The sequence below is a fragment of the Phaethon aethereus genome (assembly GCF_964289735.1).
Source record: "Phaethon aethereus genome assembly, chromosome: 5".
NCBI classification, from domain to species: Eukaryota; Metazoa; Chordata; class Aves; order Phaethontiformes; family Phaethontidae; genus Phaethon; species Phaethon aethereus.
In genome coordinates this window covers 18,168,238-18,181,999 of record NC_138579.1, presented here as the reverse complement: position 1 = coordinate 18,181,999, position 13,762 = coordinate 18,168,238, and the positions used below count along the sequence as shown (strand labels likewise).

The following is a 13,762-nucleotide window of genomic DNA, read 5'->3' as shown; positions in this document are numbered from 1 at the left end:
CCCTTTTTGAGCTCCAGAATGATATTCTATGTCTGGTAAGAAAGAAACAAGACGACTTCAGGCTCTTTGGAAGTGAGTGAAAAGCTCTCTGCTGTTCCCATATGGTTCAGGGTAATTTGCTGACAACCACAACTGTAAATAGTCCTGGAAAGGACCCGATGCACAGGTCTGTACTTGTGCACAGAGTCCACCACTGTCTCTGAGTACAGCATCAATAAAATATAAAAAATAGGTTTGCAGATGGTTATGCTGAATTGGAGCAAGCAGAAAAGAGTTTGTCTTAGGAAGTATATATCTTTCCCATCATGGGTGGACATGTCAGCATTCTGTACTGGTTAAGCAACCTCAGGAAAAAATCATCATAAAGATTAACAGCACAGTATGCATGTTAGCAGAGAGCCAAAAGAAATTACCTAAAAATAAAGCCACAATTATATGTAACTAAAATGGCATAACCCAGATATAAGCATGGGACTCTGTACCTCTTTTTCTTATTTTGTAGAGTAAAAACACACTTTGCTGTGCAAATCAAACAAAATACTGCTGAGAGAACTGCAGTTTGGGGGAAGATTTAAAAAAAGATAAAATTTGCGTATCTCTGCATACGCTGCAGTAGATACACTCACATGCACACACAGATGCAAAGAGAGGACTGGGAACTCTGTAAAAAAGGACAGCACCAAGCAAGTTAAGCAGCTTTTGAAAAAATCAAAGAAATCTAATCCTAACCCTCCAATTCTCTTTGCAGCATTTGTATTTTGGACAAATCCTGGGAACTGATTACATTGGTTTTTTTTGCAGTTGATTTTGAAGCTTTCAGGTTGAATTTTTCCCCGAGGTGTTTTGTGTGACAAGGAAGGGACATGTGCCCAGATAAGGGTGTTAACATGTCTTGGCAGATCTCTGCATAGTGGCTTAGTGCATAGAGCACTGTGTGTTGGGAAAGACACCTACTGTGCTCCCAACTCATCATAAGTGCCTGGGGGTCCCCAGTAGTCTCACATGAAGTATTGGCTGCAGCTGCAGGACAGCAAAAGAAATGTTTTGCTGACCCAGCTGGGAGAATACAAGTAGGTGACAATTTCAAACCCCACCATACTCTTGAATTTAAAAGAAGAAGCTTTTATGGGGACCATGCCAGTTGGAGACTTTCAGAAACAGCAGCGTTTCTAAAGAATTTAGGACAAAAAGTGAGAATGAGTGAGTAGTAACTTTCCTGTACATGTAAAACCACTCTATCTGTAAACTTAGTGCTGTGCATTTAAGGGTGGCATCCCAGAAAAAACACCCAAAATGGAATGATGGCAGTAGGCACTGACTGAATTTAAGTCTGTCTTGCAACATCGGGAAGGGAGATTGTAAAAGGCAGTGAGATGATTCAACATTGCAAAATCAGAATTTATAGCACCTAATATGGAGTCAAAACCAAAACAATAGCACAACACCATGCATAATGTGACACATATGTGCACAACTGGTTGACTCAGCCCAGAAAAGTCTAAGACAGATCTGGGAAACTGAGTATGTGCAGCTGCAGCTCATGTGTGAGTCCATCTAATCCACGCCTCAACAGTAATGTGCCCATTGCTGTGGTATCTATTTACACACCGCAGAACTCTGACACATACATGCATCAACCTGCTTTATCTAAATTGCTGTCCAAACCTACTTGCCTAGCTGCCTACATCTAGCTGACTTGCCCATCGGCCTTCTTAAAATGGTGCAAAAGATCCAAGGGGCACAGTCCTTCCCATGTGTATTGGCAGCATTTCTTTCCAACAGAGTATGTCTTTAAAAGAATCAGCAACATACCAGATATGCCCATTAATTTTGCACATTTCAAGACAATTCTCTTGCAGCTTGCCCTCAAAGACCTCCCCCCCCAGTAATAAAAGACTCTAGACTTCCAAAATTTATAACCATAAACAAATCAAATACATAAAAGATCATTTTGAATGGGACTAATCTTGGAACAGAAGCCTCATTTTTCATCCCATATCTGCCAGGCTTACTATGTGCCCAGTGGAAAATTAGTAGCTGGGACTATATCTCATTTTCCCATTTGTATAACCTATGAAAGCAGGTACTTTCTCCAAGACTCCAGCAGTCGTGTACATTGAATTAATTTCTGCAGAGGTGGCAGGACAAACATTTCATCTGAAGAAAATCCTCAGGAGCTGTTTTAGCATCCATGCATACAGAAGGATCCATTCAAGAGACCAACGCACTCTGAATTATACTGATAAATATATGCCAACCTTGCCTATCAGGATCTGGGCTCGCAGACTTATAAAATTTCAAATCTTCAGGGTTAAACATTGGTGTTAAACTTAAAAGAGAAGTGGGATATAAAGGCTGTCATGTTGGTAATTTCTGAGTTGAATCTTCCTGTTGGAAAACCCACCTGCCTACTGAATGCCATTCTCCGTTGTGCAGTATTTGCTGCCTGGCCCCTGAGTGCGGTACTAAAGTATAATCTTTGCACCAACTTGTCAAAAAGCTGGACAGGTCTGTTTTATATTCCCTTAGTCTGTATTTAGTCCACTTTTTCCTCATGAGGAGTCCTGCCCATATAGATATATACACATATATTTATAAAAACACCCATTAATTTTGTACACAGAACATTTCAAAGTACAGTCATCTCTGTAAACACTCAGACCAAAATCCCTTTGGCATTGAAAGCACTGATACCAGAGCCATGAAAGAGACTCTTTCCTTTGTCTCAACACATCCCTTTCTCATCTTTGCTATCATGCACTGCTGAGTAGAGGTGTGTGATTGTATGACACGACGATGCACCATGTATCATTACTATCATCAGGGTTAAGAAATGTCTTAGAAAAAAAATCTCATCACTGCAAGCTGATATTTCTCATACAAGGTCAGATTCCAGAAACAAATTCTTGATGTGTTTGTAAACATGCAGTGTAGTCTTCCTTTAAAAAGCAAAATCTAATAAAATAAATTGTATTTCTTGTTACATTTCCGTTTAACTTAATATTGAACCTAAAAGAAATGTTGAAATAACAAAAATTACTGAAATGACCTTGATTCATAAAATAAAAATTTTCCAGTAGTGTAATTGCTTTTGAAACCAATCAAACTTTATGAAAATCAGTATATTAAACTTCCCCGTCATCAATTCATAAATTTTTAAAGAACTTTTCAAACCATCACTGCATTCAGTATGCTGATGACAAATCTACTAGAGACAAGGAGATGCATCTTGCCCTCAGCTCTTCTAACTTACCTGATTATAACACCAATGAATACAACTGATTCCCTTCTAATTTATATCAGCATCATTGAGCTTATGACTTGTCCAAAGAATTAAATAATTGTGTCTCAACAGAAAATCAGTAACTAGAAATATTATCAAAAGAAACCTGATGAAAGTTGTTTCCTGACCAGTCTTTGCTGGCAAATAAGTAATACAAATTTTTAAAAAACATGTCAGTTGAGTAATTTCCTAGCTGTTGCAACCACCTTGTCCCACATTGGTGGTGCTACCTGCCAGCAGAGTGAGTCCAAGTCTGGAATGAAGATAACCAAGGTGACCTACAATTGTGCCCTGCATGGCCTAGGTGATAGACAGCATCAGCAGTACTAACATATGGTCAGTACCTTCCTCTGGTCCCCAAGGGGAGGGAAAGAGAAATGGTCACTTTAACCCTCGCTGAGAGATGAGGGATAGGGCTTGCTCTCCTTACTCTCATTGTGTGGGTATGAGGCTAGAAAGATTGGCAGTCCTGCATGACATTCAGATTTTTCTGCATCTCCTTGGGTTACTTTCTTCTTTAAAAGCTTTACACAGAGAAGGTCAGCTATGAACTCTTTCCTAAGGGCAAAATGCCTGCTGAAGCCAAAGGCCATTTCACCATGGACAGACAAGTGAACAGCCAAGTAAGAAATTAATGATTTGGGTGATGCTTTGGTTGATTTGATTGACTGTTGTCTATTTTCCCAGGGAAGAGGGGACAAAGGTGTCACTCATGTCCCTGTCATCCATAAGGTCAGACAAATCTCTTTGCCTATTCATGTATATGACAGAGAATTTCCGGAAACGGCATTGTGACCTTAAATCAAAGTAAACACTTAACTCTTAAGTAAACTGCCGCCTTCTCAATGCACAGTGCGTGTGTCAGCCAAGCTCACCCCAGATGTTTCCAGCGATTTGTCTGTTGTCATTTGGATCCAAGTTTGGGCCCCTAGAGAAGTGAGAGCGTGGCACTCTGTTCTTCGGGAAAATTACCTTAGTATGGTGTATGGCCAGCTGAGGTAAGGCAGTGTCACCAGTGCAGAAAGCCAAGCATAGAGTAGGTTCGAAGTGTCTGTTCAAATTTGAGCTGAGCCACATTTATATATGGGGACTTCCCTCAAAGAAAATCATACATCAAAAAAGTATGCATTTTTTATCCATAAAGCAACCCAAAAGCAGCTATTCATTATGAGGAAAAGGTAACAAATCAGGAATGCAACCTAAGAAGAAAAACATTCTGTGGTAAGGAAGTAAATCTTAATTCCCAGTCTTCAACAATAGCATCTGTAGTTATGGACAACTCCTGTTTGCTTCATGACATGTTCCAAGTACTACCTCAGGTACTCCCTCCTCTGTGCAGAAAGCGGGATTTGCCTCGGCACTTGTCCAGATCCTTTGCCTGGATGCATCCCACGTAACTGTAGGCACTGAGCAATGCTCCACAGTCTCATCACCTTACACCACACTGAATCATGAGAGAGAATGGGGTGAGAGAGAATCATGAGAAGATGTGGTATCTCCTTGGGAACTGCAGAGCTTGGGTAGACTGCACTGACCTCTCAGGATGTTTATTTTTGTTCACCAACTTCAGAGTTAATCTTCTAACTTCTAATCTTCTAACTGTGGCACCTCTTTGAAATGCCTAGAGATAACCAGGATGCCCTCTACTCAACTAAAAAACCCACACAGGGTTACATCTTTCTGGAGGTTAGATCCATATCTAGAAAGTTCGTCCCACACCAGCCAGCATGAGACAATTTACTATTCATTTAAATCAACATGCACCGAAACCAGCATAAAGACAGCACTGAGAGAGGTTTGGCTACAGTCTGGTCATTTATCAGGTTGACCCAGCCAGGTCCATGGGTGTCTGAGGAGGGCTGCTCAGACACACATAGTTGTGTCCCACCAGCCTCACTGGTCATAATGGTGCAAGTACAGCCCAGACCACCACTGTCCCCTTTGCTGCTGCTGCGCTGGATCTCTAATTGAAGGGTCTCTTCCCACTTTATGCTTCTTGAGGGCTGTGGCAGGATGGGACCCTAGGTCATGATGGCTCCTAGCATGGCCAGAGGAAGTCTCATGGTTTATTTTGACAAAATGAGAACTTAAAACTGTCATACTCCTGTTCTGGTTTGTGGTCACCACATAAAGTGTTTGCCTGTACTGCAAGGGTGAAGGAGTGGAACTTGAGATTTTGGCCAGCTTTAGGACAAAGAGTTATTGTACTCTGACTTGGCTTTATGCAAGTGCAAAGGGATTTGCTGTGTGCCTTTACTGACTTGCAAAGCCAGTTCAGTTGGTAGGCCTCCAGCAAGACACTGGAAAGCACTGCAAACATGCTCCAGAATACTCCACTTCTAAAGAGAGACGTCAAAGTCAATCGTGTCACAGCAGAGCTCGTTTCCAAGAAGAAAGAAATTAAAGCAAGGATGGAAGCTGCATCCCAGTGGAGAGCAGAGCTGGCTGCCAAGTGCAACAATATGTAAGCACCCTTCTCACTCTGTGCTAGGAGGGAGAGCCCTGGCATCAGGGTTTAGTCCTTGCTTCATCCCTTGGTGACTCTCTTCTGGCTGTTCATGGGGAGTATTTGCAATCAGTAGGAAATCTAAGCAGCAGGCATAGCATTGAAGCAAGGGAAGAGCTGGAAATTATAGTCTTTCTCCAAGGGAGAGTAGTGTGCTTGCTGTCTCTCTCCCTTTCTCACACATCCCACATGCAGTGGCAGCAGTGACTTTCATATTGTACCATGAGCCGTGTGTCAGTTCTGCAGCCTGCATAGACTCAAGCCTAGGTCTTTGCTTGTGCTATAAAATCCTTTGGGTTCGGTTCAGCAACGACACTGGGGCCAATTATTACATGAGCATCTTCCCCCATGCTCTGTTCCTAGTGTTGACACTTCAATCATTTGGGACTTCATCTGCTGGAAGCTAATAAATCTACCCAGGATACTACCCCACTGGATAATCTGGCAGTTTACCAAGTCCCTGAATGGGGTGCCTCATCCACCTGTTAAATGCACCATTTCATTTCTTTTGTGACAGAACAGGAATCAAGCTCTGAAGTTTGATAAGTTTTTTTAAGGCTAATGGTGTAAAGAGGAAAAGAGCAATCTGAACTACCAAGCAGAAGTAGAGTTGAATGAAATGACAGAGGGAGAGAAAAATAAACTGGTAGCAGAGCTTGAAAATTGAGTCAGGTAAGGGCTACACTCCCCCTGCCACTATATCAGTCTGTGTAACACAGACTGCCTCTGCACACAGCCTCATCCAGCTTCATACATCTCCCTTGTTCCAATTATTCACTAAATAAAACAAATTAGCACAACAGTACAGTATTGGTAGCAGGAGCAAGGTACTAAAAGGGACCCATTGCATCTTTGAGTCTTGTCCTCTGCTGCTGTTAGTAAACATTATGTGTAATCCTCATTCAGAATATAAGAAGACCCATCAAAAACAGGCAAGGAAATCTGGGCTAGACATAGTAAGGGACTGCAAGATCTGCTGAGCTAGGCAATGCAAATCCTGATTTATAGCCAAAGGGGACTTGAGATCTGGGAGCTCAGGTTCCTTCTGCAGTCAGTGGGGATTAGTCCCTGTTATCTAGCCTGGCTTCAACAAAGAAGCTGTGTAAAAATGTGGTTAGTGGAGCACTGTTTCCCCCTCCTCTTGTCATGTTTAAAATACAGTGTCTCTTGGTGAATATTGCTGGGGGCTCAGACCTAACAGCCTGCTGACATCCCACGGTGAGGAGGCCTCCAGGTTAAACCCCCAGGACATCAGCTGGTGATCAGGCACTTCTGACGGGGCTCAGGTGTGAGCAAAAGCGTGAAGCTGCTCAGCCTGAGCAGTGCTGGGCATGTGGGAACACAGAGCTTGCAGCTCCCAGGAGACTCTCAAAGCCCATGGGAGAGGGCTCAGTGCTTCAGGGACATCCAGCATTAGAGGGCTTTCAAGAGGCCGTAGCTTGCAATGACAGTATCCAAGGGGACGGTGTCCAGCATGGCTCTAGCTGGGGCTCCCATTACACACCGTGATATATTGTTCAAGACCTCTCTCCTCTGATTAGAAACTTTCTGCTAATTGCCTCATGGCCCTTTATTTCTTTTGCTGCCAACTCTGTCCTTTAGTTTAACTGGCTCTTCGTTCTCCCTGATGTTATGCCCTTGCTTTATTTATAGAAAGCACTGGTATCCACTCTGGGACACTTTCTTGCTAGCATTAAGCCAGACAAGTTCCCCTTGTCCCAGACAGGCTCTCGGTTCCCCTGCTCTGCTCAGCTCTCCCTGCCTGCACCTGCCTGATCCAAGTCTGCCTTAACACTGCACACAATATTTGGGAGTAGATTTCATTAATATCTAGTACCACAGGTTATTAATAATTGCTATTATTATTATGTTTATTAGCATTACTATTATTTCAGGAAGCCATTGGGAGGCTCAGCTGTCAGAACTGCCAGATTTCCCCTCAAAGGATAGTTGTTTTTATATACTCCAACATGATGGAAATGCTCTTTGTGTGGCATAGCACAATTAAAATCCCCTTTGACATCAAAGAATACCTTTAACAACATATTTCATTCTCACTGCTTGAACTAACTCTTCTTGTGTTTTGTATTTCTTCATTTTCTTTGCAGGCAGCAAAAGCTAGAGAGGGAAGCTGCTAAATACAAAATATACAAAGACTTCCTACTGAAAACAGGAGACAAATCTGCCTGATGGTAAGTGTTACTCTAAGGCACCTGCTGGCTTTTTTACTGTAATAACAGCAACTGTCGCTGCCTCCCTGTGCTCCTGAGCTGTGGTCAGGTGAATGCAGTCACCAGCAAGCAGCTGTGCACAGAGGTGTGCTGGCCGTGTAGCTGGCAGCTGATGGCAGCAACGGCAGGGAGCGAGTCAGACCCACTTTCCTGGGGCTGAGCCTGTGTGCCTGCTCAGCACTGACAAGCTGTAGGTAGAGGACAAGGGCGCCAGATCCCTTCTATAATAGCTGCAGCCCAGTTTGACCGTGCATAGCCTATGGTTGGGAACTAGGAGCACATGCTTCTCCAGCTGATACCAGCACAAGGGACAGACGTCATCTTCAACTTACCAATACAAACATGACTGGGAAGTAAGTCAGGACTGCATTTTACAGCTTCGCAGCATCACAGCAATTAATTGATGATGTTGTCCACTTGGGAATTAGGTTAGGCCAAGATGGCATGAACCTGCTGAAAAGGTTCACAAAGTATGTGTTTCATTTCTGCCTTGCTGAGCTTGCCTACTATTGAAGGTGGGGTCTAAAGCACAGCCCTTGCACAGGAAGCTCTTAGACCTGCAGTCTCCAACCAGGTACTGCAGTCAGTAGGGCTGCTGTGCCTGAGGAAGAGGGCAGTGATGCCTGGGCAGCTCCACCACACTACCACTGCAAGCACAGACAGGACTGAAAGGGGCTGTAAGAACTCTGAGCCTCCTGACTTGGTTGCCTCCCATTTCCATCGTTGACTGTTAGCTCCATTGTGCTCCTGGCTCCACACGACCATACAACGCTCAGGTAGAGTCAACCTGAAGAAACCTGCCTGGACAAACTGCAGCCTATTGGCCTTGCTTAGCACTTTTCTGAGACCACACAAGCACATCCTGGGCCTCCAGGACCTAGGTTTTGACCATGGCTGGATTCTCTCCCTCCAGGCTACTGTGGACTTTGCCCTAAAATTATTCCAGAGCACATGCTTGCATGGGAGCAGTGTGGATGGGAGACAGCTCTGAACTGCTGCCTCCACCTTTTTGTGAGTGACACAGTCTGTTTTTCTCCACTTACTTCTTAGAGGGTTAGAGTTGCAGTAGAATAGGCTCCAGACTGTTTTATAGCTCAATGTTTTTCAGCAAATTGGTTGTGACCCCGTAGACTCATGCAAGGCAACCAAGAGGGTTGTGATATGTTGAAACATTTATTACACTATAAAATTAATACAGTCCTGCTCCCTGACCCCCCCCTACATGTCTAAGGTCAACTATGCTCTGTCAGCTTCTCCAAATAAGCAAGTCAGTCCAACAAGCTTTGATACTTTTTTCTCTTGCTTTTATAACAAATATACTGGGGTCAAGGGAATATTTGTGTTAGAATGAGGGGGGCCACCACCCAGGGGAGGCTGTTAAACATAGATCCAGCTTGCAGAAGGCTCCTTTAGTGTAGATAAACCCACTTGTGTTTTAATGCTGTATTTAAACACTTTGGTGATTTTCTTTCAAGTAAATTAATTGATATGTTGTTTACATGCAGGTAGAGGACCTGTTTTATCATTACCAAAGTCTCTCATCCTGCTGAGTTACACATACCTTACAAAAGATGCATTAAATGCACTTTCTTAAATGCATTCTAAATCCTACCTGAATCCTTTCAAGCCATACAAAGCCATCAAAGTACCATCCAAAGATCTGGAATCATTCCAGGTCTTTGGGTTTTCAGTCCAGTCTCAATCTGAAGTGATAATTCTAAAGCTTTATCAGCAAGAGCTATTTAACACCTAGTCAGGTGTTAAGCCTATAAATAGTTTATCTCTTGGCAACATTTAGACCTTGAGCCATGAAAAGTCACTGGCTTGCTTTCATGATGAGGTCAAGTCTGTTTGAAGGAATAGCCTGTTTAAAGGATACAGAAGTCCCAATGCAGACTTTAAAAAAAAACACCACCAAAACAATCAAAAAAACAAACCAACCACAAAACCCAAACCAAAACCCAAACCAAACAGGTTCTCTTAAAAACCCATTTCACTCATTGGTGTGAAGTCTCACACTGCACACTGGGTTAATTTCCTTGTTGGGTCACTACAGACTCTGGCTGTATTAAATCTCTATTCATGGGGCAACACCTTGCTTGGTGAAGAGTTTTCCTCCTTTCCATCCTTATCACCATGTTTTCCAGAAATTAGATTCCCTGGGATTAGAAGTTTAAAGCTCTCAGTAGTAGAGATATGAAGTCCAATACATATCTCTGCCAAAACCTTGAAATGAAATAACTTCATCCACCTTGTTTTCTTATCTTTCCACATTCTCTGACTAAAACAGGGTTGTTTCCTTTTGTCAGACATCCGCTGGCAGGGGCACTTTACATAATTTTCTCACACCTCAGAGTAGCTGATGCTTTGGATTTAGCAGATTAAGCAGCGGTCTCCACTGTTCAGGCAGGGGTGGGGAAGGAGGCACAGAGTTTTTTTCCTAAAGAGTCTGTTTCAAGCCTCTTCAAAGTTGGAGGGAAAGAACCTGAAAATGTGAAACTCCACATTTAAAAATTGGCAAGCACAAAGAACTCCTATTTTCTATTTTTGGAACTCATGATTGTTGAGATGACCTCCAGATGCAGAGAGGCGAGCAAGTTGAGTGCTGAGATACAAGTGCTCCTAACTAGTCATCTTGAATTGATCCCACTGCTAGACACATTCCCCAGCAGTGAGATTAGGCTGTTATACAGAGCTCCTGGTCCTTCATGGATTTTGTAAGGTGCAGGCGCTTCCTCAGCGGTCCATGAGCAGTCAGAATAACATACCCTGCAGGAAGAAACCTGAACATCAGATTGTGCAGATTGTATATCTGTACCATGCAAAGAAAGAACAAGGTACATGTGATAGATGGTAGGTGGCACCTATATCCACTTTGTGGTCCATTTTCCTTGTGCTGTTCTACTGGTTATTTGGAACACAGTAGGGACCCTGTAGTCAGAGCTATCGTCAGGAAGCACGAGACTCTCTCAGCTACAAACCAGAACTTGATAAAGAATTTAGTCATCCTGTCAGATGACTATAGAAAAAGCAAGCATGACCTTGAAGCCTTGCTATGGGAACATGATACCACAAAAATCGTAGTATTATTAAGCATGTTATTTATGGTTTATAGGGTGGTATTTAGGTCAACAAAGTCACACCACATAAAAATAAAATTCTTTGTGGTGCTGAATGTCATCTTCTTGCAAGAAATCCTTAGGGCTCAGGCTCACATGTAACAGCTGAAGAGGGGAACATTTCTCCAGTTATTGCTGACCATAAATATAAAATATATCCCCCTCATTTGAACAGACTAGAAAAAAATCCCCGTTGTCAAGTGAGTGGTGTCAGTGGCCACTGCATAGCCTAGAGTCCTTCTCTGTTGGAAGTCTCTCATGGATATCAAGTGGGTTCCTGGAGGGGGGCCAAGTGCAATCCAGGCCACAGTGTTACACAGATGTGGTGACTGAAGCCTAATTTTGAGCCATGTTTACAAAATGCTACTACTGAAGCTGATTTCTATGGTTAAAAGATTACTCCCAATATTTTTGGTTAAATCATTCATCCTTATTCATTATTTTAATTGGGATAAATTGAGAAACCGTGCCCTTACTGGGAAGAGAAAGCAGTCCCACGAAAGCCTGTCTCCTCAGATCATTGCCCTGGATCCGATACTGCAGGCCAGGCCCCAAGGCGGCTCAAGCGGCGCCCACCGGGCCTGGGCTGCACCCGGGCAGCATGCCTCCCAACACTGAGCTTTCTGCTCAGCCATGGCCGAGTGCTGAAGCCGGAGCTGCTCGAGGTTTACCTTGGCGTTGGTAGTAAAAGAAGGCGGCCCTGCCGGCAAAGGCAGAGCTGCACAGCCCCCTGCAGAGCCTGGGTGCTTGTGGACCAGCCTAGCCTACACTCGCCCCGGCCCAAGCCCAGAAGTAGGCTTCATAAATTTGCAAAGACACTTATAGTCACTTGGAAAGCCATTTGGTAACTGGAAGCCATCACAGCTGGCCACCTCTCTGCAGGTGAGAAGGACAACAACGGGTGAGCTTTCTGCTTTCTTCACCCAGACGCTGGTGAGTGCGCTTTCACCGCTTCAGATGATGGGCAACAGCTCACGGGAAGAAACCAAAGAGCTCAGAGCTACACAGCGCCCGGGAGGAAGGTCAGGCCAGGCAGCAGGTGAACGGGTGGCAGAGAGGCCAGCCGGAGTCACGGGGAGGAAACGGGGACAGCAACAAAAGCAGCAGCGTCATTGGGACACTCCCAAAAGAAAAAATGGATCTCCCAAAGGGATTTGTACTGGGCTGGAGCCCTGTTCTGTCACCTCGGGAGGAATGGCCTTTTCTGGGAACTTGGCAATCCTAGACTCGCTGCGGGGGGCAGACATTCACGCAGGGCTTTTGTGTGGGGCAGAGCCAGGAGCAAGGCAGGCTGCTGTCAGCCACCCCGTCGTATGCGGCCCTGGCAGGAGGTGGGGTTCCTATCCAGCCTGGACACGAGGCAGGTGAGTAACAACTGTGCTTTAAGCATGGCCTCCACGGTCAGCTGAACTCCCGGCGACTCACCCTGCTCGCCACAGCACTCTGGCGAACCACCCAGACTAGCAGCAGTACAGGCAAGATCAGGAGTACCGGAGAAGCAGGCAGTGTCTTGCACAAACAGCCGGGATCAAGGAGACCCCAACTGTCCCTCAGCTCTAACAGCGAGTTACAAAGAGACTGGGAAAAGGTCACATAACGCAGTGCTTCAGTCTCCCCACAACGAACAATATTTCTCCGCCTCTCACATTTTCTCTGAAAGTTAAGAGGTGCATTAAACAGCTGAAAAACTGGGGAGAAAGGTGCTAAAAAGGGCAACATAGCAGCAGCAGCACATGCACCTATGCATGTGTGGTACGCACATTGCACAAAGCATTGCTAGTCTCATCTTGCTGCCAGTTTGTAACACTAACAGCAGTGGATTAGGCTCCTTTTAGGTGATCTGACAACAGACAGGATATAAAGCCAGGACAGAGAGACTTGTATTTCTTGGCCGAGATATGTCACAACATGTTCTTCAGAGATGATCTTTTCAGGATTCAGACCCTGGGAATGTAAACCTGAGGAGCAGAGTATTGTTGGAGAAAGCTACAGAGCACACAGTCTGCTAGGATAAATAAATCCATTTGGAGACTGCCTAAGTTTAGCTATATATAGACATTTCTAGAAAGTGAGAACTGCAATGGTTTTTCCATCAATATTTCAAGGGCTTTCTCCAGCCTCTCCCAAAGCCCTGTATTAAAGTGCTTTAGCAGAATAATCTTGTCTTAACAGAAAGATAACAGAGACACAGAGAAGTGCTTGGTCAGAGGAGGAGCCAGGGAAAAGGCCAAGAATAGAATCCCAAGACAGTTCCCAAACTGTTACAGTTTTGGGTCTAACTTTGAACCTTGCCTCAGCTCTCTCAATCTTAAGTCGAATTCCTGGCTCTACTGAGACAAGACATACTATTTTACCTTGCAAAAATAAAAAGGTAGGAGGAAACCAGTTCAGCTTATGGTCTCTGTGTTGGTTTTGACTGGGACAGAGTTAATTTTCTTCATAGTAGCTACTATGGGGCTATGTTTTGGATTTGTTCTGGAAACAGTGTTGATAACATAGAGATGTTTTCCTTACGGGTGAGAAGTGCTGACACAGCATCAAGGCCTTTTCTGCTCCTCACACTGCCCTACCAGCGAGTAGGCTGCGGGTACACAAGAAGCTGGGAGGCGACACAGCTGGGACA

The 13,762-nt window shown here is 44.2% G+C and overlaps 1 protein-coding gene across 1 annotated transcript in view; it reads left to right on the top strand.

Annotated features, from left to right (window-relative positions):
* Nucleotides 1–3,852: 3,852 nt before the first annotated feature.
* The window catches only part of LOC309405999 (uncharacterized protein), a gene marked incomplete at both ends in the record, with an annotated part of 35,609 nt that continues 25,699 nt past the window's right edge, over nt 3,853–13,762 (top strand). The window contains 5 exon segments of the mRNA XM_082000980.1: nt 3,853–3,906; nt 6,307–6,336; nt 6,338–6,374; nt 6,377–6,449; nt 10,944–11,100. Of these exon segments, the coding sequence (XP_081857106.1) occupies nt 3,853–3,906; nt 6,307–6,336; nt 6,338–6,374; nt 6,377–6,449; nt 10,944–11,100 (351 nt within the window).